The sequence below is a fragment of the Notolabrus celidotus genome, chromosome 21, assembly GCF_009762535.1.
Source record: "Notolabrus celidotus isolate fNotCel1 chromosome 21, fNotCel1.pri, whole genome shotgun sequence".
In the NCBI taxonomy this organism is placed as follows: Eukaryota; Metazoa; Chordata; class Actinopteri; order Labriformes; family Labridae; genus Notolabrus; species Notolabrus celidotus.
Window position 1 is genome coordinate 25,325,795 of NC_048292.1, and position 26,612 is coordinate 25,352,406.

Genomic DNA, 26,612 nt, shown 5'->3' on the forward strand with positions numbered 1-26,612 from the left:
CTCAAGAGAAGCCTCTGGCCTGCTCTTTCTGAAGCAACAGTTGCAAAGGCTCATGGGATTGACCGTATTTTTAATATTTGATGCACAAATTACAGACAAAACATGTTTTATCGCTCTTAAGGTTGAAATGAATCAAAATGTTCACCTGTGCCCCTGCTGTGTGTTTCTGAGGCTGTAATGGGGTACTGCTTCTCTCCCTTGAAAATGTTGTGTATTATTCAAAACATGTGCATAATGGGAAATGTACAGTATATGTTGTTTGTGGTTGTCATTGCTATCTCTTACTCTGTATAAGGATTGTTCATTGTTTTAATAACAGTACATTAACAATATTATTTAATACTACTGGAGGCAGCTAGATAAAAGCAGAAAAGTCAAAGACAAAACTATCCGCATGCTAAAGTGTGACCATTATGTTTCATACCATATCATATTCCATTGTAGCACACTGTATTGCATCCTATCATCCCTTATCCTAACTTAATCATATCGTACTGTATAGTATCGTATCTTATCTTATTGTGTCATATCGTACTGTATCGTTTCATATCGCATCGTGTCGTATAGTATGGTATCGTGCCATGTCGTATCGTGTCGTATTGTACTGTATCGTACCACATCGTTCCGTTCCGTATTGTATCCATAGACTGTATAAAATATGGACGTAGTATCCGTGACGTCACCCATCCGTTCCTGAATGCTGTTTGGAAGCCAATCGGCAGCGGCAGCCATATTGCTTCTGTCGAGCCAGTGTGACGTAAAGAGGCGGCTTTGATCCTCCTAGCCAACAGCTGCAGTGTTCCCACAGTCAGCTTTGCCTCTCATTGGAAGACTAGTAATCTCAATATCTTCCAAATTGCCGCGTTAGAAAAGAATTCACCCCCCTCACAGTGAGAGGATATCGAGAAATAAGCTATTCAGACTACACTCTTCTTTTGTACCAGGCTGTAAACATGTTTATTAATGCTGTAAAGATCGGCTTTGTCCCATTCATGTGTATGTGACTTCCGGTACTTCCGGAGCCAGCCTCAGGTGGATCCTCGATGAACTGCAGCTTTTAACACTTCCACATTGACTCCTATTTTTAGACCGGAGGTTGCCGCTTGATTGTATCATATCGTATCGTATCATATCATGTCGTATCGTTTTGTGTCGTATAGTGCTGTATGATACCACATCATTCCATATCGTATTGTATCATGTCGTATTGTGCCGTGTTGTATCGTACCTCATCGTTCCATATCGTATCGTATCGTTTTGTGTCTTATCGCATCGTATCATACTGAATCGTATCTTATCGTTGCGTTCCGTATTGTATCATATCGTATCATAACTTTTCTTATTGTTTCGTGTCGTATAGTGCTGTATGATACCACATCGTTCCGTATCATGTCATATCGTATCGTATCATATTGTATCATATCGTGTCGTATCGTATCGCATGGCATGGCAGTGCATCCCATCGTATAGTGTCATGTTCTATCTTGGTGTATCACACTATTGTAATATCCTTAATATCCTCATACTGTGTTGTAATTCTACTCATACTATAGTAGCATAGCATAACATAATGTGTTGTGTCGTACTGTATTGTATCGTTTTGTATTAAACTGCACTGCAGTCCCGACAGATATCTTACCAATCACCCTGAATGGTATCATAGCGTATCATTTCACATCACATTATATAATTTCTTATAGTACTGTATCCTATAGTAGCATGGTGTATGTTATCGCATTGTATGGTATCGTACCCTATCGTATCATATTGTCTTGAATTATTCCATATCATATATCATATCACATCGTACCATGTCATACCTTTTTTCTTCTTCTTTTGTATTATTTCATGGCATATAGTATTGTGAAAATGATGGTCATGAAGAATAACATTCACATTTTTATTTGAATCCTGGAGAGGACGATGTTTCTATTTTGTATAAATTACTTTCGACTTCAGAGTTGTTGTTGTTGTTGGTGTTGTTGTTGTTGATAAGTGTTTGGTTCCTGTTTCTTATATAATCAGCTGATGCATTTATAACTGTAGAGCTAATGTTGCATGAAAATCCTTTGAAAGATAGAAAAACAGAACAATTACATCCGTCTGTGTACAGCAGTAATCAACTTCATATTCAGGACAAATCCATGAATGAGAACAACTAACTGCAGCATATTTCCTGTGATGAATAAGAGGGTTTCTCTGAATGCACACTGGCTCATCCTCTGCCATTATCATCAGACTGTTTGCTGCCAGCTCTTCATTATCCCAGGCAGGGCTTAAATACACTCACATTATCCCTCTCCAACCTGCACGGCTCGCTATCTTTGTGTGTATACATGTGTGTGTTTGTGTGTGTGTGTGTGTGTGTGTGTGTGTGTGTGTGTGTGTGTGTGTGTGTGTGTGTGTGTGTGTGTGTGAGTGTGTGTGTGTATGTATGTGTGTGAATGTGTATGAGTCATTTCTCAGCTTCTCAACTGCATGCCATGGCTGAGGTCATGTGCTCCATAATAAGTGTTTGATGCTCACCTGTGTACCTGTTGTGCATTCCTGTATGTGTGTGTCTCTCGCTCTCTGTGCATGTGTGTGTGTGTGTGTGTGTGTGTGTGTGTGTGTATGGCAAAGACCGACCTTTGGGAATTACCTCTGATCAGGATGCAAAAGATGATTAACCCACACACAGAATCAATCTTGTTTGTACAAGGTATGAGGTGTTAGGATAAGGAACGTACACCTACACTCACACAAACAAAAACACAGACAGAAGGATGAAACACCTTATCCTTACCTAGCACTGTAACCATGGAGAAATCATGAGGCGACTGACAGGAATGAGCATCAACGTGAACCTGAAGACTCAAACTCTTTTCTTTTACTTAGCAAAACTGTCCTCCTGAGCCTGAAAGGGCTTTTGTTTGAATCCCTGGAAAGGAACAAAATTCATCCTTAGATTTGAATACGCTTGTCAGCTTAAGCTGAGTCTCAAAGTTTTGTGACATTCTCTGTTTCATAGCTATAAACATCCAAGCTAACTTCAAGGTCCATTTGGCAGCTGCTCCAGAGTTTCGAACATTTCAAGTTATTAAGTGGCATGCCGTGTTTAAAAAAAAGAAAAACAGTGCAACTTTCAGGTTTAATTTTTATGAGAGTTGGGCAAACTCTTGTCTTGGAGGCTGTTTTCTTATTGGTAAAAACATAGGTGATAAAACAGCACCCTTTCTGGGACAATATGTTTTCATCCATTGAGAGTTTTAGAGTCAGCTGGTGATTTTGAGTTAGCTGCAGCTCAGCTTGCAGCCCGCTAAGCCTAGCTGAGGGGCATTGATTTAAACTCTTAAAAATCAATGTGAAACGTAATTGTTTTATGTCTTACTATATTTTATTATTATGGAGAGGAATAAACCTAAATCAGAAACAAGCTGAGGATATTCAAGTAAGCTAGTTGCAGCTCAGCAGGCAGCCCCTGAACTTCGTTTAGTGTTTTTGATAGTTCTAATCACCAGGTATTTATTTAAAAGAGGAGGAGACCTCTAAAGTGAACCTAGCAAAAAGTGCTAGTGAGGAGGAGGAGGAACTGCCTTCATCACAGCTGTCTTCCATGTTTGTTTTCACTGAGTGCAAGGGACTCCCGCTCCAGCCTGTCCTGCCAGTGCAGAACTGTGACAAGCGTCACTCAGGAGTGATGTCCAAGTCACGCACGCTCTAACTTGGCTGTTCAGACTAAGGTCCCATTGTAAAGATCAGTCATGTGTTGCTTTTGTTTAGTTTTGTATTTGTTTATTTTTTTTGATTTCCTGTTTTATTTTGTAGATTTCCTTGTGTTTCGTCTTGTTTCTTCCCTGTCTTTATTAGTTTGAAGTTATCCTTACATCTTTCTTATGTTGTTATTAGTAATCCATGTTTTGTGTTGTGTTCCTTGTGTGTGTGAATTTTCCCTATGCTTCTTATTTGAGTCTATTGTTTTTCCTGTTTATTTTGTAGTTCTTGATTTCTGTCCAGTTTAGCATTACTTCCTGCCTTCTTGTGTGTTTCCCTCCACTCTGATTACCTTCATTAGTTTCACCTGTGTCCACACCTGTTGCTCGTTACCTAGTGTGTATTTACTCCTTGTGTTTCCTCCCTTGTGTCTTCGGATCATTCACTCTTTATTACATCATCGCCTGTGTTCCTTGTGAGTACCTAAATCAGATTTGGGCCAAGCGGCAACCTTCCGGTCTAAAAATATGAGTCCAATGCGGAAGTGCTAAAAACTGCAGTTCATAGAGGATCCGCTTGAGGCTGGCTCCGGAAGTACCAGAAACCACATACACACCAATTCAAAAAAGCTGATCTTTACAGCAGAAATAAACATGTTTACAGCCTGGTATAAAAGACGAGTGTAGTCTGGATAGCTCATTTCTCAATCGGCACACACTGTACAGGGTTGAATTTTTTTCATAAAGCGGCAATTTCAAAGATATTAAGATTACGAGTCTTCCAATGAGAGGCACAGCTGACTTGATGACAGGTGGGAACACTGTAGCTGTTAGCTAGGAGGCTCAAAGCCCGCCTCTTTACTTCACAATTGCTAGACAGCAGTTATGTTCAGTTGAACATTTCCAATATGGCTTCCGCCGACAATTGGCCTCAAAACAGCTCTTCAGAAACAGATGGGTGACGTCACGGATACTACGTCCATATTTTATGCAATCAATGGTTTGGGCCAATTTTTCCTGCAGTCAGAGTGTAGTCATTGAGACTCAGTCACATTTACAAACTTTAAATTGGTGTTCCCACATTTCTTTGCTTACAGTGATTCAGAAAACAATACAACAAACAAAAGTGAAGAAATCAACCTGATATGAATTCTTGACAAAAGATTTGAGTCCCAATGCAGCATGATAGAAAGTTACAGATCATCTAAGGTGACTCTTTTGTCAGTAGAAATGCTAAAGTTGGAAAGCCAAGTGGAGAATGGAAGGCCATTTCAGGAAAATGTCCCTCTATTACTCTGGATTATCAGTTAAGTTTATTAATGGGTATTAATGGGTCAGCAACATTTCTGCAGTTCAGCTGCAGTCACTGGGATTAAACATGATTTGTTCTGTTAATGGGTTTTTGTGTGATGTAAGACATGCTGCAGCTTCTGAATAAAAAGCTCAACTGATGTTTTGTGTTTGCTTTGCAGGATCAAGCATGAAAACATTGTGGCGCTTGAGGACATCTATGAGAGTCCGGACCACCTCTACCTGATCATGCAGCTGTGAGTCTTTGATTTATGTTCCCTGTTTGAACCTGTTGGGAGATTGGTTTCATTTTTAGATACTGCTTTGAAAACTGCAGAAGAGTTTAAGGGACAGGTATGAGAAATAAAAGCTCGGGGGATTTTCTTCTTTCTAGTTTTGCAGAGTGAGTGGCAGGTAAAGTGGGGTACACACTACAAGAAAGCTCAGCCAATTTTGCCCCCCCCCCCCCTTCAAACAAAAGTCAGCACAGGTCTGACCTTTGATGGTTCTAAAGATTATCTTGTCATATTTTCCTGTGGTGTGAGGAATGTTTGGAGTGCTTTTACCCTCCCTGATCTGCTACACTCAGGCCACACAGATTCCTAATCAAATAGGTTACACATGTTCAATATTCACATGAGTCAGGGAACTCTGAGGATGCAATCTGTCTATTATCATGTGTTGTCATGTGGAACTAAACAACAGCCAATAAGGAAGCACGCTGATGGAAGAAGGAAGCACAACAAATGCAAATGAACGTAGAGGGATATCAGCATTACAGATCCAACTTGTGTCCCTTAACACATACCACAATAAAAAATGCAAGGGGAGGAATTCAATATAAATTGTTACTTAATGGATGTACCAGATAGCTAAGCAACTAGCAACATTTAACATGTCAACCACCCCATCGTCTGCCATGTTTGTTAACTCTACAGTTAAAAGAGAAGAGATATTCAGTTTTGAGAGTCAGGACTCTGGTTGTTGGTGTGTTGGCTTTCTTGTTGTTCTCCACACACTAAAAACAAATCTGTTATATTCGTCATTATTTGTCGTCATGTGTGGGTCTCTCATATTTTCAAAACTTGTTTTGTGTGTGCCATGCTTAAAGCTGGGGTTGGTAGTCAGATTTAGATCCACTTTTTGTTATACTGGTTAAAATGATCTTTATGTCCCGATGGTAATCAACACATAATGTGTTCTTAAAAAAGAGGTAAAAAAAAGCTGCTATCTACAGCCGGAGTAAACCTGGGAAAACACCAACCAATCCCTGCCATCAGGAGCCAAATAATGAAACCAATCAAATCATGTCCTGCCGTTCTGCCCGCCTCCTGCAGAGCGTACATTTCATGTTTGTTTGTGTTTTTAACTTTCACTATGAGAATGTTTTGGTGTTTTCTTACCGCTGAGTGAGACATGAGTTGACGTAGTGTAAAACACAAACAATGTGCTGAGGATCGGTTTTGAATCAGTCACCATCATAGGTCGTGAATCAGCGGCGCTCTTGCATGTGAGCGGGGGTGTCGTGTTGGAGGAGCTCCAAGGGGAGGGGGGGGAGGGGTTAGACGGAGTCCTGAGGACATGCTACATTCAAGTTCATGCTAGTTTTCCGTGACTACCAACCAAGCGGCAAACTCCGGTCTCAAACGATGAAGCCAATGCTATAAACTGCAGTACATCGAGAATCCGCTTGAGGCTGGCTGCAGAAACACCGGAAACTACGTAGATATGAATGGGAAAAAGACGATCTTTGTAGCATTAATAAACATGTTTACAGCCTGGTTCAAAAAACGTCTTGGCCCTATGAAGCTAATCTCTCTATCAGCACACACTGTACGGGGGATGAATTTTTTTCTAATGTGACGGTTCAGAAGATATTAAGATTACGAGTTTTGCCCAAATAAGGACATGACTGACATGACTCCCGGTCGGGAACACACAGCCATTGGCTAAGGGGCTTACACTACGTGACACTCTGCCTGGTTGAGTTCCGCATTACCAATATGGCTGCTGCCGTCGATTTGCTTCAAAACAGCTCTTAGGAACAGATGGGTGACATCACGGATACTACGTCCATATTTTATACAGTCTATGCTACCAACCCTAGCTTTAAAGGAAAAACCATCACATGGATTTTTTTTAATATCACTCTTCTTTGATTTACTTTCCCAATGAATACACTTTGACATTACATTCTTCATTTAAACTTAATTCTTGTAAGGCATAAAAACATCTCTCTCTTCTATTTTTCCTATGCCTGGCAGTTATAGTTTTCTGTTTAAAACAATCTCAAAGTCCTTCACCGGTCTCTCAGATTAGGAGCTCTGTCCTGAAACATAAACAGATCTAGCACATGGTAGTTTACTTTTCTCAAGGACCCTTGATAAAAGTTGTACAACAACTTCTTTAAAGTGTAACATAACAGCCCTAAGGATGTCTTTGAGTGTTTATTTTTAACACAACCTTGAGGAATGAGTTTACGAGGCTGGGCTGGTTTAATGCTAACGGTCCAGGGACGAGATGCAGGAAAGAGACTATTTCCCCTTCATGCTCTCAGGATTTGACAAAGTGTAAAGGTGGTCTACAGGTTAGCTTGTCATTTTTCTTTTACCATCTTTTGTATCTTTTTATCATCTTCTAGTGTTATTTTGTAACAAGGTTGTAAAAGTGAATCCTAAAACTGAACTCTTCATTCACTTTGAAAATGTATCAAGCCGTGCCACTACAGTCAGTTAACATGAACCTGAAGCTGATTCACTTGAGATTGAAGGTTTATTTTAAGTTTAATGTGAGGGCTTCCTGTGATTTTGTAGGAACAAAGTTGTCCAGCCATGTTTCGACCAAACACACAGAGCAGTATGAATCAGCCTCAAAGTGTACGTAGCTTTTAAAGCTGGGGTTGGTAATCAGATTTAGATACACTTTTTGTCATACTGGTTAAAATGATCTTTATGTCCTGATGGTAATCAATACATGATGTGTTCTTAAAAAAGAGTGAAAAAAAAACTGCTATCTACAGCCGGAGTAAACCTGGGAAAACACCAACCAATCACCGTTTTTTGGCTCCTCAAATTTTAAACCAATCAAATCATGTCCTGCCGTTCTGCCCTCCTCCTGCGCGTACATTTCCCCGGCGTGCACTCCTCCGAGTTCCCGTCTCCTGCCTCTACTTCCCCTGACTCTATTTACTGCCCCTCTCGCTCGACCTCGGGCCTGTCCCCTCTGACCTGATGAGGTGCTTTGCTCAGGACTGTAGTCCGGATCAGAGTCTAAAAAGCTCTCACCAACAAGCAGAATAATTAATTACGTTCAGTAAGTCCTACAGAAAATATATATTTATTGTAGCGTCCGTCCGGACCGGTCCGGACGCTGTAGTGATGACGAGCTGATTCGTGAACACGTTGAGCTTTAATAACCGGTCACTGTCGGCCGTGATCTCGCCAACCAACAAAGCAACAATCAATGTTTGAATGAATGAAAAACTTCTCCTCTTGTCTCTCCTCTCACCCACTCGCACACTCTACACCTCTCCTGATGCCTCCACTGACCGTCAACACTGTAGGAATTAAGAACATCTACACTGAACACGTTTAACAAACAGTAGAGTTGTTACAGTATTATATGTGTTATAACTTTTCTCCTGATATCGTGTCACCGGTACAACTGGATAATGCTAGCATGATAGTTGTGAGTGCTAACAGCAGCCATGTTTGTTTGTGTTTTTAACTTTCACTATGATTATGTTTTAGTGAGGACCGGTTTTGAATCAGTCACCATCATATGGTCGAGAATCAGCGGCGCTCGTGCATGTGAGCGGGGGGGCGTCGTTTTGGAGGAGCTCCGAGGGAGGAGGGGAGGGGTTAGACGGAGTCATGAGGAAAAGCTACATTCAAATTCATGCTGGTTTTCCAGGACTACCAACCCCAGCTTTAAGTGTGGAGCACTTTTTTCCAACTAGTGCTCAAGTGATGGCTCATAGAAGAGATCAACCAAAACAGGAATTGGTGACAGGCTGTCCTGATAGTTGCTTTAATGTTGGAAGTGGTAGTCAAAGACAAAAACTGTTAGTTCCTCAGAGGTTTTAAGCTTTGATTGTCATTGTTATATATCACATTTTTGAAAAACAGGAACATAAGGAATTCACTAGGAACAATACCTAAGTTGATTAAGTCACAATGCAGCTTTTATTTTGTTTCATTTTGAGCAGATGGTGGTGTGCAGAGGTATTTTTTTCTGTTGGATGTTCATAACACGCTCCATATGAGCCAAAAATTCACTGAACCCTATCTCACACGTATAATCTTATTCTTCTGCTCACCCACACAAACACACAAAAACACATGCACACTTTCTCTACATGACAGCTTTACTGAGATGACAACACCTCACACACACACACACACACACACACACACACACACACACACACACACACACACACACACACACACACACACACGCACACACACAAAGCCCACCCATCCTCCCACACACACACACCACACAGCTACAAGGCCTCTATTATTGTACATCAGTAACATCTCTGCTTTGATGGTCAGCTTCAGAGAGGGAAGCAGGGTGGCCTGTGGCTCACCCAAGGGTGGCCTACTGCCCTGCTGTGAAAGGTGACTGCTGTTTACATAAGGGGAGAAGATGTTCTGGAAGTTTGGCTCTGGTGTTGGAAACATTTCAGTCAAGTTCAGGAGGATGTCATGGCTGTGGATTACACAACCGTGGCTATGTTTACAACCCAATATCAGCAGATTATCTGGTCACCTACAGCATGAGCTTTGGGGCTGCAGTGTGCATACTGTAACTCTGATCAAAACACAGAAAAAACAACACTTTTCTCTTTTGGTGCTGTATAAAATAACATTATCATTTCAGTCGCTTAGGTAAAAGTTTCTATCCTATTTTTAAATGACAAGTTTTTGGGGCTGTATCTTGTCCAAAAAATTAAGACTAAAATCCAGAATGTTTTCATTTAATATATGTTTCATTATTTTTTATTTAAATAAAATGATTCAAAGCAGCACTTTTACCTAAAAGATCCATATATACCCATTGCTTTTAAAGGAAAAGATTGAAGTGGTGACTTTTCCAACTTCTTTGAGATATAACTTATTTGCATTCTCTGTATTGAGGTAATAGAATTTCTGAAGCAGCTGTAAAATCAAAAAATGTTATCCTCAGTTTGAGTATCTCTGTACTCTTTCTCTAAATCATTTGAATGGGTTGAACAATAAAGCTTCATTATTATCAAAGGTGTACAACAAACAGAGCAGAATGTGCAGGAAGACACATATAAAAGCTACTTCACAGTTAAGGGCTATATAAAGACCTGTTGTGTGTTTGCATCGTAACAGTTGTGAAGTAAAACTGGCAAACATGTTAGTTTGAGACAAAGCGTTAGAAAAAGTTTCAGGTTGTTGTGGTGTGACTTTACGGTTCTATATGTTAATACTGAAGCTCTGTCCTTGAAATAGAATACTATGACAAAGATGTGAGGCGAGAGACAGAGTGCCACTGTGAGAGAGTTACGCTCTACTTTATAGACTTTGATATACAGAAAAACCCTAAGGCTGTATGAATTAAAGCTCTAGGAAAATTATGCACCTCTAATGTAGGCTCCCAAAATAGCAAATTTATATGACCAGAAAACAGATAAGAACGACTATGCTTTAAAGCAGGAGTCTGACTTCAGCTAAACAGGAGTCATTGTTGCCACAAGTTCTCTTAGTGAAATAATCCTGCATGTCAAAATGTCCTGGAATTGTAGCAGAAGTAGAAAAGATTCATGAAATCCATGAAATGCCTCAATAAGTTTAGCTACACAGCAATGTACGCAAGCTAGCCAAACACTGTTCTTAATCAGAATCAGAATCAGAATCAGAATCAGCTTTATTCGCCAAGTATGCTTGAACACACAAGGAATTTGACTTTGGTAAACTGTGCTCTCTTTGTACAAGGCATAAGAATAAGAATAAGAACTACAATAAAAAATAAAATTAAAATATAATAACAATAACCTTAGCTATAAATACAAAGAAGCAACAAATAGGCTTGACTAATATGTACAGGCTAAAATAATATGATAAAGTGCAGTGGTGAGTTGCAGAGGTAGTTTTACATTATAAAATATAGTAGTTAAATAATACAAAAAATAGAAATATGGAATTCTGCTTGGAGAATTGTTGCATTGTGTATTTACATGTATATTTACAGAGAGTATTTATCTGATACTGAGACTGTAGCAGTGATACTGTGTGTCAGGGGCGTCGTAGTCGGGGGAAAAGTGGGACTGACTACCTAGGGCCCAAGTCGAGAGGGGGGCCCTTCATGGGCCTGAAATAAAATGTGTTGTCTACTACACTTTTCTTTTGTTTTGTTATAACTGCAATAAGATAACTATTAAATTATCAAACATTCAGAATTCCACGGCTCCGTGAGATCCGTGTCTCATGCCTAAAGTGGGGAATTGTCATATTTTCACAGCATCAGGTGTGGTTGAATCTGATTGACAGTACACTGTAGGTTTGTAGAGTTTTATTTGAATTCATGAGGTCAGATTATACCAAATAATGCCCTTGTTGTTATTCAACAAGTCACTTGGCTTCAAATAATCTTGTTCAAAGAGGTGGACAGTCTGAAGGTCAATATTGTGCAGTTACATTTAGAGAAATTGTAAAAAAAATAAAAAATATTGTTTTGTAGCTTAGAGTCAGTTAACCAGGATAGTTTTAAACATATTGTTGTTTAATGCAAATAAACCAGTATTATAGCAGCATTTTATATTTTGTAGTGTTGACTGTGGTGATGGGGCCCACTGAGATATCTTTTCAGGGGGTCCAGAATTCCTGGCGACACCCCTGCTGTGTGTGTTCAATGAGGTAAATTCAACTGATTAATTCGACTTGTTTGTGAGCTGTTTGTGCAAAAGTTTCCTTCTATATTTAAATACAGGATTATTCTGAGGTATTATTCTGACCTCTAGCAACTACCTGGCTAGCTAACACACAGCTGTGCATCTACACACAGTAGATGACTGACAATGTTATTACATCACAATCATAGTGAGACAGAGTTGCCAACTGTCCTGTGTCAGCCGGGACATCCCTAACTAAATATTTATTTCTAACTGAACTGATTTGCCCTGAAAGGGATGCCCTTTGTCCCATTTATTGTCATCTAATCACAGCCTCCCTCACTTTCATCAGATATACGCCTGCCTACAGCATCAAGTCAAACTGAAATGAGTCATGAACATGGATAGTGTTGTTGCGCACAAATGTGGATAAAGATATGGATAAAAAAGAAAAGACTTTGCAGCAACTGCAAGCAATGGGAAGCAAAGACAGCATGGGTTAAACTGGTGTCAGCAGCCACAAAAAATATCTGCACTTTATGCTGCTGGGGGTCTTCAATAGGCCACAGAGGTTAACATGATCTAACACACCATGCAGCTACAGAGATGCACAAGAAGGCCTTACTGGCAAAAGTTGCAAGAAATATCCATCAGTCCTGGTTTCATTCACTTTCTGTTTCATATGGAAGTTGAATTAGTCTGGGGGGATATTAGGAAAAAAAGAGGTTTACCCACATCACTATAGCACTAAGCTCCAAACACAATATTTAGGCGCTTATTTGGTTCTAAAAAAGTCAACAACCCTTCCATGAAAACAGATTAATCAATCTCTTCTTCTGCTGAAGTGGTAAATTAAGACACACATTGAGCCCTTGTAAGAGCTGATGTGCCAACTTGTCTGCTGAGTGTGTTACATCACACCAAATCCCTCCGTAGGCCAGACTCCAGTCTTGCTCACATGTCTTACTCTCATTAAACTGTTAACCTCTGGCCTCTCTGTTGTCCTGAATCAATCAGTTTAAGGCTATTCCTCTTTCCTGGCCACGGCCGCCAACCAGTTGTTGAGTTAAATACTTTTGATAGCATTAAAACGATAATCTCTGTTCTGTCTTAACATCACGTTACATCTCTTCATGTTCCAGCTGGGCAGTTTATCATCGTACTGGGATTAATTCTGCTCCGGTCATCAAGGCTATTGGTTCTCACTGTGGGGGAGAAGAAACAGAATGGTGTTGTACGTGTTGCAGGGGAGTGGGGGTATTCAAATATTGAAATACATTACCCTATTCATATTTTAGTTTGTCATCTATCTTTTAATTCTATTATTAGATTATTTTATTAATCGGGCCTTGTTGTCTAACTTAATTCAGATTGTTCACCTCCCCATACACACACACACACAAACACACACACACACACACACACACACACACACACACACACACACACACACACAAGCTCATAAACACACCACACCTCAGCTTTTCTCTATACATATACTGTACACAGTGGTGTGTCCTGCCCCGCCTCCTAACATTTCTCTTGTCTTTAAGTGTCTTTTGACAGTATTCATCAGCAGGATGATAGCAGCAGAAACCAGATGCACAATCTCTCTCTCTCTCTCTCTCTCTCTCTCTCTCTCTCTCTCTCTCTCTCTCTCTCTCTCTCTCTCTCTCTCTCTCTCTCTCTGGTCTCTTGCAGAAGGTGTCAGGTGCTGCAGGTCATCAGGGGCAGAGGGCAAAGACAGCTAGGTCATAAACCTTAGTATGAAAACAGGTCAAGATGTAGTGATAACTATGGACTTCACTAAGTTCAGGCTGGTGTTTCATATTGGGGGCTGTTTGTGCCGCTGCTTGCTAAAGCATCTTTTACAACAGGTTTCGTCATTGAGTCTTCTTATTAGGTGAAAACTGTTCTGCAGCCAGTTCATGATCTTTTTCTACAAAGCGTACAAACAAACAAAAATACCTTTGTAATATTTCTCTTTCTTCATATCAAATCCACATGACTTGATTTCTAAAGTTACATTTTTGGGGCGACTATTACACTTGTATTCATAGAGGAGAGGACAGTGGACAGGGCCAGGAGAGAGCAGGAGAATGACATGCAGGAAAGGGGCTGCAGGCTGGAATCAAACCCAGGCCGACCCGCTATATTGGTCCACAATTTAACCACTTGACTAAATCCGTGCCCATGCCTCGATTTCTGAGGCGGAGACTGTAAATTACTTTGCCGATCTCAGACAATGTCATAGTTTTCTCACTGTAGGGGCCATGAAGGATTTGAGTGTTTATAGTATCTTATTTTGAGGTTTAGGGTAGGTTATTGTTTGTACATTTTTTGTGCTGTTATTTTTGTTTCTATATGGTTTATTGTGGGGTCAGTTAATTAGGTTATTAATGGGTCATGTGTTAGGGGCGGGGATATTCAGTTCATTTAGACCACCGGTTTTCTTTTGTTTGGAGGTAGAGAGAGGGGGTGAGCTGGGTCTCCGTACTTTTTGTTTTTTGCTATTTCCACTATTTTCTTTGGATCACTCTCATCATCTGTTTGTGCACTTTATCATGAGTTGTTTATCCTTTTTCGTTAATAAAAGGTCAAACTTATTTTTTTGCACATCAATGATTTTTGCTTTTAGCACGTCAGACACTTTACTAGGCCCAACCTCAGCCTCTCAGCAGCTTTTGTCTCTTTGTAGTTGCTACCCTCACTGTGAGCTAATGAATGCTACCTGACCAGCCACCTAAGCTACTGTTATTATGGTTAAGGATAAAAGGTCACCCTCTGAGTCTCATGAGATTAAAGACGCTGAGCACAGTGTGCTGAAAAATACAACAAAACCTCAGTAAACCTTCACAACTTTAAAACCAGTTAAATTAACATTATTACTGATTCAATGGGTGAATCTTTACACTCATATTAGACATAAAACAACATGACAAGGACAGATTATAGTGGCTGACACTATGTTTAAGGAAAATGTATTTGATGCATGTTTTGATTTTCTAGTTTGTCCCATCAGGAGTTCAGCTTTATGACCTATACTACAACCAGCCAGTAGGGGGAGCTCCAAATGTTGTGGCTTCACTGGAGAGCCTTCATGTCGCCTACTTATATAGTTAATGGTTTATTTTGATTTTTTTTAAAGTTATATTTTTTGGGCTTTTTGCCTTTATTTGATAGGATAGTGAAGAGAGACAGGAAATGTGGGGAGCAGAGAGGGGGGAAGACATGCAGGAAATGGTCGACCAGCCGGGAATCGAACCGGCAACCCCTGCGACGAGGGCTATAGCCTCTATATGTGGGGCGCTTAGACCGCTAGGCCACCAGCACCCCATAGTTAATGGTTTATTACCAACACTGCTGATTATATATTTAATTCTCCATACTTTATACATGTTTTAGAGTCAGTATATCTATGTAAGAAGTTTTGTCATCACAGCCTTGTATTTAATGTTACTTCTTTCTCAGATTTTTTTAATACCAGTCTTTTTGATCAACTCGAAGCTTTCAGAGTGGAGAGCCTCTTATTCAAAGCATGACACAGACAGTAACAGGAAAGACCTCATCTCTGCTCCCTCTCCTCCTGCACACCTCCCATCATCTGTTTTTCCGCTTCTCTCACACCATCTGCTCTTCCTGTCTTTCACATCATTGCCTCCTTTCCTCTCCTCTCACACCTTATTTCCACAGCCACCACCTCTTACCTTTCGTCTGCTCACTTGCGTTTTTTCCAATCTTGTTTTTTTTTTTTTTTCGTCCATCTGTTACCATCTGCTCATGTAATACCGGTCAGTTTCCATAGTTACTGGGTCAAAGGTGACGCTTTGGCTCTAACATTTCAGGGCAGCCTTGAGAGCAGAAGATGTTGTTTTTGGTGAATGTGTTTTTTAAAGTACTCTCTGTAGTCTTCTGAACACTTAAAGCACTTTAACACTGCAGGTCACATTCAGCCAGTCACAACACAGTCACACACTGAGGGCTGGAGCTGCACACACCAGTGTTAACTAATCCTATTCACACACTACTGGCTCAGCAGTTTGGGGTATAGTGTCTTACCCAAGGACACTTAGGACACATGTGTACAACGGGACCTGTGATCGAACCACTGACTCTCCAGTTGAGAGTCAACCGTCTCTACCACTGAACCACACCCGCCCCTGTCTTCTGCATTATTATGAAGACTTTGAGTGTGAAGTGAAGATGCTGTATTTTATTTTATCACTTATATGTAAAAAACGCAACAACTCCCATTTAGAATTAGATGTTATCAGGATTGTTGGCAATATTTGACACAAACTATTACGAGGTACCCTAAATAAAATTAATCTAAACAATGTGGAAATACCATTGGAAGTGTAGTAGTTTGCAAATATGGAGGGAATACAGCTGAAAAAGCCTGATGATATATTTTATAACACCTTCACAGAAATCTCACTATGATGGAAATCCCCCGTCATGTGGGAGGAACTGCGGTAGCCGAAATGCAAACCACTACCACTACCACTACCACTACCACTGCCCTGTTATTAATGAATATTGGAGAGAGGTACACAATGCCCTACAAGATATCTTTGAAGATGTGCTGCCTCTTGAGATCAATATGTTGTATTTGGGGATTATACCTCAGGATTGGTCGAAAAGAGACAAATATTTAATGAACATTCTGCTGGTTGCAGCTAAAAAGGCGTTAACCAGGATATGGTTGTCACAGGAGAGCCCAACTCTAAAGGGATGGATGGACATTACAATGGATATTTACAATATGGAAAAGCCTACGGCACTTGTTAATCACAAGTCAGAGCAGACTGGAGGAAATGGGTTAATATTGTAACCCTCCATAGACGGGATTTTATTTTCACTGCTTATTCATTTTATTGTAAAGAAAAGACGACTCCTTTGTAGTTCATAGTTTCCTTTTAGTTTCTGTTCTGTTATTTAATTCCGTTGGTATATATGTGCTTTTGGATTGATGATTTTTAAGCCTATGTTGGGAATATTGAGATGATGTTTTACCATGGAAATGTGTAATGCATATATATATATATATATATATATATATATATATATATATATATATATATATATATATATATATATATCTGTACAGAAGTAAGTTAGATTTATGCCGTAAACACATTGCCTTGTTCTCTCATGTAATTGTTGCATGTAGATATTTCAGTGGTATCTAAAACAGTTGAGCTTCAACATTGCACTTTTTGGGCACAAACTTGGCCTTATGGTTAAGTCATGCATCCATATAGCCCCTTTCCTGCATGTCATTCCAGGTTTCCTGCTCTAACCACTGTCCTGTCCTTTCAGAATAAGGGTGTAAAAGCCCAAAAATATAACTTAAAATAACAGAAAACAATGAACTTTCTGATTTGAATGTGTTTTTACCTGGTTATGAAAAAGACTGACATTGATAATACTGTTTCTTATTGACCTATATTAGCAAACAAGAGCAGCAAGAAGTAGAGGTGTTGTTTATAATGTTATTTTTAAGGCCTGTCACCACTGTCACATGTTCAGGGTCAGATGGAACACATGAAGAAGAATGACAGTGCCTTTATTTACAACTTCCAGAGATAAGTCCACAGTGAATGATATATTTTGATGTAAATGATAGATGGACAAGTTCAGCAAAGAAGACTAGACATATCACTTTGTTTACAGGGATGCAAAAATCAACACTCACTGTAGCTTTAAGGCCCGTTTTAAGGGGCAGCTACGGCTCAGTGGAGAGCCGAGTAGACACGATCATCTCTCAACTGGAAGGTCAGGGGTTTGATCCAAGGTCCCGCTGTCCACATGCCAAAGTGTCCGTGGGCAAGACTCTTAACCCCAATAACTGCCATCAGGTCAGTGTGTGAATAGGATTAATTAAGCCAGATGATAACATAGCAGCCTCTGCCATCAGTGAGCAGTCAGTGTGAACAGCAGGGATGGGTCTCAGTTGACACAATACGGCATTATTGCCAGGTGGGATGGAAAGTGGACTGGAGGAGGGGAGGATTAGAGAGAGATCAGATTAGAGAGATCACCCTTGCAGTAGAGGCAGGGAATAATACCTAAATAAATGACACATAAGGGACCAGGTTAGTCTAGCATGGCTAGCTAAGTAGCTGTGCTAATACAGTGTGACAAAATGGACTGCAGGCTACACCGAGAGCATGTCTCTCTGTGGAGGAATTAAATCATAGAAATAAAGAGTGCAACAGAGCGATCATATAAGACTGAAGGCAGTTTGTTTCAACCAGCCTAAAAGAGCAACAGCTAATCAAAGTGCGAACATGTACTGTGGTAGCGACTGCTTTAACTGGAGGTGAAATGTAGAACGGACAGTTAGCCAATAGAAATGTGGACAGGGTGGCCTGAGGTGGAGTCAAACTCCCATCCTGAATTATTATCCTTGTGTGCCCCTGGTTGCACCCGTACATAGGACACAGCTCACCTTTCAGATGTAAAAATACTACATATTCAAAGTGTTCATACACTCTGAATGTTACAGTGTTTCCTCTTATCTGACACGTCTTTGTAATTTGCAATTTTTTTATTATAGGATGCAGCATCTCGTTTTCAAGGGGGTCTTTATTTCAAAGAGGGTTAAAACAACTTTGCGCTTCATGTAGAGTGATTCTCAGATTAATATTTCAGGTGAACCTGACTTCAAATGAATATAAATGTTGCTTTTTTTCAACACTGGATGTGTAAATAGAAAACAGCATGTATTCCCCTTGTTAGCATATAAGATGATAAATGTTTTAAGTTGTGTTTTGAGCCTTTTTTCTGCTCCCAAGCTGCAGAAAACTAGTGAATAATAACAGCTTCAATCAAACAGTAACTCACTTTAAGTGAAGATTTTTTTCCAATTGCTTTTGATAATGTAATAGTCATTGTAATGTAATTGCACACACCCCCTGTGATAAATATTTTGCAGCGCAAATTTTTTTTCCTGTTTCTTTTCAAAGCTGATAGAATCACAGACAGAGATGCTTCACTGAAACATGTTAAGTATGGAGGAGTCAGTGAAAAAGCATTAAAGAAGAGAGAGTGGTTCACTCTCTTTCACTCGTCCTCTGTGCTGCAGGCTGTTCTTCTTTAATACACAGCATCTCCATCACATTAAAGCTGATCTGCTGAAACACAAAACATTCCTGTCCATCATTTTTGCTGTGCTATAGCACTCAAAGTGGCACCAATCACTGCTGTAGCAAGAAAACTCATTTGTAATAACTGTGTTTATTATTTCGTTGTCAGAGTTTTGTCAGCGGACAGAAATGTCATTACAGAACAAGGATTTTTGAATATTTTTGGTGTAATTGCGTTGTGGCAGATCGATGCAGCCTGACAGTGTTTCCTTCGTTCCTGTTCATCACAGCCTGTCTTATGTAACCTCGGCCGCAGGGAAGCAATCAGTCCGGGCTGCCAGGAGAATCAATGCAACCAAGTGCAATGTGGGCTTTTTATTGATGTTGTTTGTTTTGTGAATTGGATGCTAGCAAAAGATAAAAAATGAATGTAGAGTAGAAGTAAATATTTCACAGCAAGCAGCATCTGATTGTGATGAATACTCAACAAACCTGGGACAGGAAATGTTGCTGAAACGTGGTAGAAGTTTTATATCATTTATTTGAAAAATATCAGTTTAGTTTGTTTTTGATTTGCTGATCCTCCAGAGCAGGAGAAAACAAGCTTCTGGTAGGGTTTGGTCAACATGCACATCTGTTCTTGTCAACAGAAGTAAAGTCTTCTTAAAACCATAGAAGAAAATCTTGTCTGAGTTCAAAACAGTATTTTTCTCAATTGTCAAAGCAGTATTAAAAAGTCTTATTGTTACAGTTTCCAAACAGGACCCAGTACAAAACCACCAGACAGGGATCAGTGGAAATGATATTTACAAAAAGTAATTCTGATGTAATCTAGTGGACTGAGGGGTGGATGTGGTGTGAGCACTGAAGAGGCAGAAGGGTAGGCAGAGTGGTGTGGTTTGAATCTGAGGTAGAGGCTGGGGAATGTGGCTGAAGCACTGGAGCTCGGAGGTGGAAGGCAGTTGAGGGGAAGAAAAGACATGAGCAAATTAAAAAGTCACAAAAGCTGCAGTGGAAGCTTATTTAGAAAATCTATTTTGAAGAGTTTGGTCCAAAAACAATTCATATTTCAGGTCATTGATTTGAAAACCTTTGCAATGAAGTTAGCATCACTTTGTAATAGCTGGCTGAAATAGGTCAGAGCTTAATTAAATGCAAGTCGACTACATGATTTCATGTCGGCACCCTAATTGAACCAGAACTACAAGTTGGTTAAACAAGTTATTAATATCTCAGCACTATAGGCTGGAAATGCTGGGTGGGGCTGTAGCTCTGGTTAATGAGGACTGTTATCTGGTTGTACAAAAACAACCTATTTTTTTTTAGAAAATGGAGATGATATTGTGTGAAAGCTTGTTAACTTGATTGGTGAAATGCATAACCAACACAGGCATGTAGACCATGACCTGCAGGGACGACTGAAGGTCGGTGCTGCTAGCTCTGCTAACGTTAGCCACACTCAGCAAACCGTACTCTCTGATACTGTGATTTGCTGTGTTAAAGCTAGGGTTGGTAGTCATGGAAAACTAGCATGAATTTGAATGTAGCATTTCCTCAGGACTCCGTCTATATTATATTTGACATAGAGTGGTCTAGACCTGCTCTGTTTGTAAAAACGTCCTGAGATAATGTTTGTTGTGATTTGGTGCTATACAAATAAAGATTGATTGATTGATTAATTCTTTTGCTTGTCAAAGCCCCCGTGGTGAGAGCTTTTTAGACTCTGATCCGGACTACAGTCCTGAGCCCCTCATCGGGTCAGAGGGGACAGGCCCGAGGTCGAGGGTGAGGGGCAGTAAATAGAGTCAGGGGAAGCAGAGGCTGGGGACGGGGAGTGCACGCTTGGGAAATGTACGAACAGGAGGCGTGCAGAACGGCAGGACAGGATTTGATTGGTTTCATCATTTGGCTCCTGATGGCAGGGATTGGTTGGTGTTTTCCCAGGTTTACTCCGGCTGTAGATAGCAGCTTTTTTTACCTCTTTTTTAAGAACACATTATGTGTTGATTGCCATCGGGACATAAAGATAATCTTAGTCAGATTTAGATACACTTTTGTTATACTGGTTACCAACCCCAGCTTTAAATAAGTTAGTAAAGGTCCCTTCTTGTCTGGTTGTTTATTTATTTCACAACACTACTTTGGACTTAAAGCTCATGTGAGGATCTTTCTGCTTGTGTTGATTTTGGCGCCCCCTGTGGACAAACTAATACCTGTCATCACTTTGCTGGTCTTGCTCTGTACATGCATTAGTAGTTATTTCTGACATAAAACAATCTCACTCTGTTTCTCACTCTGAGACTCACTGTGAATGTTTGCTGTGGAAAGAGTTTAAAAAACAGGCTTTTTCTCCAGCGTGCTGTCAGTCATCCAGTCTGACACGAACCCTTTCACAGTCCTTACATGCCACTAAAATCACATAACAGAAACTGTCAGAGTTGTCACTGATGGTCTTGTTTTTTTCTTCATAAAGAGGAATCACTGGTAATTTCAGTCTGTTTCATAACCATTCAAAAACTCCCTTCAGGGGCTTTAAATTGATTTTTTTGTCAAGGGTCTTTTGCATCGATTTAAGAACCATGAGTCCTGCCCTGCTAGAAGACCTCAGGCAGTGGTCAGGCTAAGAGGGAGTTAGCAGTTCACAGGTGCAGGCTGGAGCCTGGTGATTTAAGGCTTAGAAATATTAAAATCAATTCTAAAGCTCAATGGTAGCGAGGAAGGCCAGCGAGGATTGGTGTTACATGATTGCCTCTCTTGCAATGCCTGGCAGCATGATTTTGAATTAGTTGCAATCTTTGGACGTTTTGCTGGCTGATGCTGGAACAAAGTGCACCACACTAATCAAGTCTGGAGGAAATAAGTGCATAACTTCGGTCACCTGGGTTTTAAAAGAAAGGTCAAAATGAAAACTGGCCCAAAGGTTACAGGCCTCTTTATTGACATAATTAGACAGAGCACCCAGGCTGGAGGACAGATTATTGATGTAGCTAGGACTGGAGGCAGATGGGGTCATGACAGTAACCTCAGATTTGGAATCATCCAGCTGTAAAACATTTATGGACATCCATTATACTAATAAAAGTAAGAGAAAGAGTTGACTGACTTTGCATAGACTTCTCCAGGTTATGCCTCAATTCACTAACATGACCACACCTTTGTACATTAAGATTATATTTGTAATATAACTGTAATAAATAAAGAAGACCACGTCAATGTACATTAAAAGCAAAGTCACACAATAGTACATATAAAAAAAGTAATTTAAACAAGTTACAGGGTTGAGGTAGGGAGCGATGAACCAAGGTCGAGGAAAGGCAGGCTGAGTAGGGGTCAAAGTAAGGAGGGATGAAAAGTGGTTGAGGTAAGGAGGAAATAGTAAGGGTTTGAGGTAAGGAGGAATGAGTATCGGTCGGGGTAAGGAGTAATGAGTAGGGGTCGATGTAAGGAGGGATAAGTAGGGGTCGAGGTAATGAGGGATGAATAGGGGTCTAGGTAATGAGGGATGAATAGGGGTCGAGGTAATGAGGGATGAATAGGGGTCGAGGTAATGAGGGATGAGTAGCGGTCGAGGTAATGAGGGAAGAGTAGGGGTTGATGAAAGGAGGGATGAGTAGGGGTTGGGGTAATGAGGGAAGATAAGGGATGGGGGTAAGGAGGGATGAGTAACGGTCCAGGTAAGGTGGGATGAGTAGGGGACGAGGGAGTGAGTGATGAGTAGGACTTGCGTAAAAGAGGGGATTAGTAGGGCAGAGGTAAGGAGTAATGAGTTGTGGTCGAAGTAAGGAGGGATGAGTAGGAGTCGAGGTAAAGAGGGATGAGTAGGCGTTCATGTAAGGAGGGATGTGTAGGGGTCAAGGTAAGGAGCGATGTGTTGGTGTTCAGGTAGGGAGAGATAGGTGGGGGTTGAGGTAAGGAGGGATTAACAGGGGTCAAGGTAAGGAGAGATGTGTTGGGGTCGAGGAAAGGAGGGATGAGTAGGGGTCGAGGTAATGAGGGATGAGTAGGCGTTCATATAAGGAGGGATGAGTAGGGGTCGAGGTAATGAGGGATGAGTAGGCGTTCATATAAGGAGGGATGAGTGGGGGTTGAGGTAAGGAGGGATTAACAGGGGTCAAGGTAAGGAGAGATGTGTTGGGGTAGAGGAAAGGAGGAATGAGTGGGGTTGAGGTAATGAGGGATGAAAAGGTGTTGATGTAAGGAGGGATGAGTAGGGGTCGAGGTAATGAGGGATGAGTAGGCGTTCATTTAAGGAGGGATTCACAGGTGTTGAGATATCAGAATGGTCAGTGACGGGGTTGAGACTCAGGGTAGGTGCATGTCTTGACACACTTGTAGTTCAATAACCCTCTTGTTCCCTGTGATGAGAGGAGAAGAGAGGAGAGGGTCTAGGGGCAATGATAGAGAGAACTGAGATGAACAAGAGAGAATGAGTGAGCAGGCTTTTATAAACTGGCGCAGGTAATTGCACAGGTGAAAGAGATAATGAGCTTCAAGTGATAGAGGCGTGGTCCTGATCCTGAACTCGCTGTCAGTATTCTTCTTATTGTACTTTTTTCCTGATGCAGTTAGTGTCTGGAAGGAGGGGTGGCTGTCTGCAGGTAATGTCTGTGTGTTTTACAGAACAAGAGGCACACTGGGAGGACTTTCTGGGTTCCTTTCATAGTTAATTGAAACATATATACATCAATTCAAAGCAGGAACAAAAGCTCCGGTGAGTTATCAGGACTAGTTGGTGTTAAGAAGCGGTCTAGCTGTGTAAGTAAAGAATTGTTACTCAGATAAGGAACTCAGTTGATTAAGTGTAACTATAGTTTTCACAGGATTCATGTCCTCATGTGAACAAACATCGATGTATCAAAGAGAGCAAACTGAAACTGCAGCCAGGCAAACAGCATGTTTTTTTTTTTCCACCATTGATGGAAACTAATCATCGCAGCAGCTCAGCAGTCAGACCTCTGACTCTCTGCTGTGATCAGTCTGCCAGACCCCCAACTCTGTGACGCCTCTTTATCTCTGCTACACTGCACAGCATGCTGCACACGCACACACATGCACACTCTCAGAACTACGGCTTTCTGTCAGCCCTGATGAACCACCATGGCTTAGGGACAGAAGGAAAGAGAAACAGAAAGAAAGATGGAACAAGGGAGAAATATTCATGTTAGCTGTGGTTTAGTTTTAACAAAAAACAAATCCCATCAATGGTTGGAAAGAAGGGATGTAACTGCAGTTTTAGTACTTGAGCATTGGCCTCATTTTGGATTCATGAGAAACACATAGCACATGCAGGTATTGTGTAAAGCATTAGGCTAGACACAGACTCCATAACCTTTAGATCTTAACCAATTTTAATACTTTGGTCCTGACCAATTTTTACAATCCTCTAAACACACACACCAGTCACGATTTCACAGTGGCAATCCCACAGACACAATATCTCAAATAAACTCACGTGATCAAACGTGACTTCTGAAGATTTGATTGAAACATTGCAGCTGGCTCTCCTGGCGTGTGTTCTCTTACAAAAACAAGGGAAAGAAAACAGGTGATTATTCCACACGCTTGTCTTCTTTTTCAGCATCCCTCTTGGTTCTGGGTGCAGTTGTGTTTATGTTTGCAGCCATGTTTGTGAGCTGATAAAGGAGGCCACATACATCTGGTGACACTTCCCGGTATGCTCCTCTTATAGGTATTTGTGGGTTTTACATCAGAGGCAAAATATCAATATAACAGTGATATACATCATAGACACGAACAGCAGATCAGTGTGCTGCAGGCGGAAGAGCACGTCTGTGTTGTGCCTGCAAATAGTGCTAAAGCAAATTGGCTTTCTGATGTCTGAATGTCTCAGTAGAGCTTACACCTAAACCAAGACGAGTGCTTGGGTCAGAGTCTCTCCAGCTGACTAGCTAAATGATATGGCAGATTGGACCCAGTCTGCAGCCTAGATTGCGTGCTGTTTCTCCTGGTGGTTTCTCATTGAAGGGGCCAAGCTGACCAGCATCCATTGCGCTGAGTAAAATTACTAATCACACTTCAAAAAAGCTGAAATATCCCTTTAAAATCGTCTAGTGTGTGGCCAGCCTAAAGAATATAATATGGCCAAAATAAAGAGTGAGTAGCCAGGGTGACAATGTGTTTAGCTTTCAGTCAACTTGAATAAACTTCTCTCACAGCTCTCAGATTAAATCTTTTCTCTAAGTAAGACAAAGTTTAAAATCATAGTAATGCTACTAAAACAGAGTGGAAGGGGACTCAACGATAAAAATCTATTGTTAAATTCCTCAGTGTACACAAAGAATGAAGACTTAAACCACAGTGTGTATCTCTTCAGTAAGATGGCTGTCTGTAACTAGGGAGCTTGTGACATGAGCAGCCTCTCAGGGGCCTGTCACCTTTGACCTTCTCAATATATCTTTTAAAAAAGTGTGATCTCATTAAAGCTTAGGGGAGTTATTTTGACTGTCCTTCAGCCTGGTCTCCTGGCTGTGTGTATGTGTGATATTGTGTTAATGTGTGTGCACTGTGTCTGCTATTTCATGTGTGTGACCTTGTGTGCGAATCTTTGTGTTTTTATGCTTGGATTTGTGTGTTTGGGATGTGTGTGTGTGTGTGTGTGTGTGTGTGTGTGTGTGTGTGTGTGTGTGTGTGTGTGTGTGTGTGTGTGTGTGTGTGTGTGTGTGTGTGTGTGTGTGTGTGTGTGTGTGTGTGTGTGTGTGTGTGCTTTAAAAATATTTTCTTTTTTTGTCTATGGGCCTGCCCTTGCATCTGTATATGTGTGATTGAGTGTGTGAGTGTGTGTGTGTGCATGTGTGTGTCCGTGTGTTCTTGTGTGTGTGCTCCTGTCTGATTGCCATGGTCTCCTTACGCAAACGCTTACGCAACCATGCAGCCTGGTGGCTGATCTCCCTTTTACTCTGTGTGCTTGCGTGTGTGTGTGTGTGTGTGTGTGTGTGTGTGTGTGTGTGTGTGTGTGTGTGTGTCTTTAGCCCTTTCTCGTCATCCCAGGACTTGACTGCCTCTGAAAGTGAACGAGCCGCTGCCGTCTTTGAAGAGAGAGAGGATTAGCAATTAATTCTTTTTTTCAGAAACTTCATTAGAGTTGAACTTCCACAGACTCTAATCTGATGTGTCGCCGTGCTGATGCCACACACATACATCATGCAGCTTTGTGTGTGTGTGCACATGTTTGCCCATTGTTCATACTTCTGTGTGTTGTGTGAGGACATTTAAAAAGCATACAAACACAGAATAGAGAGAATATAACCACCTTATAAGGTTACAGCTGATTTTACCTTAACCACTAACACTTGATGTTACATTACACCCTCTGCTGCAGTGTTAGAGCAACCACTACTTATACTCTGCTTCATGTCAGACTTTTTTGCTTCAACTTGTTTTGCAAACATTAAAATACAAACATACTAAGAGATGATATTGTGAGGTGAGGCCAAGTTATCCACCAGCAGGGGGAGCTATGTGTCTGTACAGCAGATGAGGATCTGTGTGAACTGTATCTACACCTGAACAAGTCGTTTCATGCGCTCTGGAGTCATGAAACATAAAACTAATTATTGAAAGAATCCGCCGAGGGGAGAAAATGCTAATGAAGGTTTTTATGTGTTGATCTTGGGTCAAAAGTGAGTTTCTTTTTTTTAGAGTTTTGATTGATGG

General features: G+C 40.8%; 1 protein-coding gene across 1 annotated transcript in view; it reads left to right on the forward strand.

The window, feature by feature from the left end:
- Positions 1-26,612, forward strand: part of camk1da (calcium/calmodulin-dependent protein kinase 1Da) — a 115,011-nt gene that overhangs the window by 57,542 nt on the left and 30,857 nt on the right. Inside the window, exon 3 of the mRNA XM_034673978.1 lies at positions 5,165-5,239. Coding sequence (XP_034529869.1) covers positions 5,165-5,239 — 75 coding nt within the window. The remainder of the gene's footprint in view (positions 1-5,164; positions 5,240-26,612) is intronic.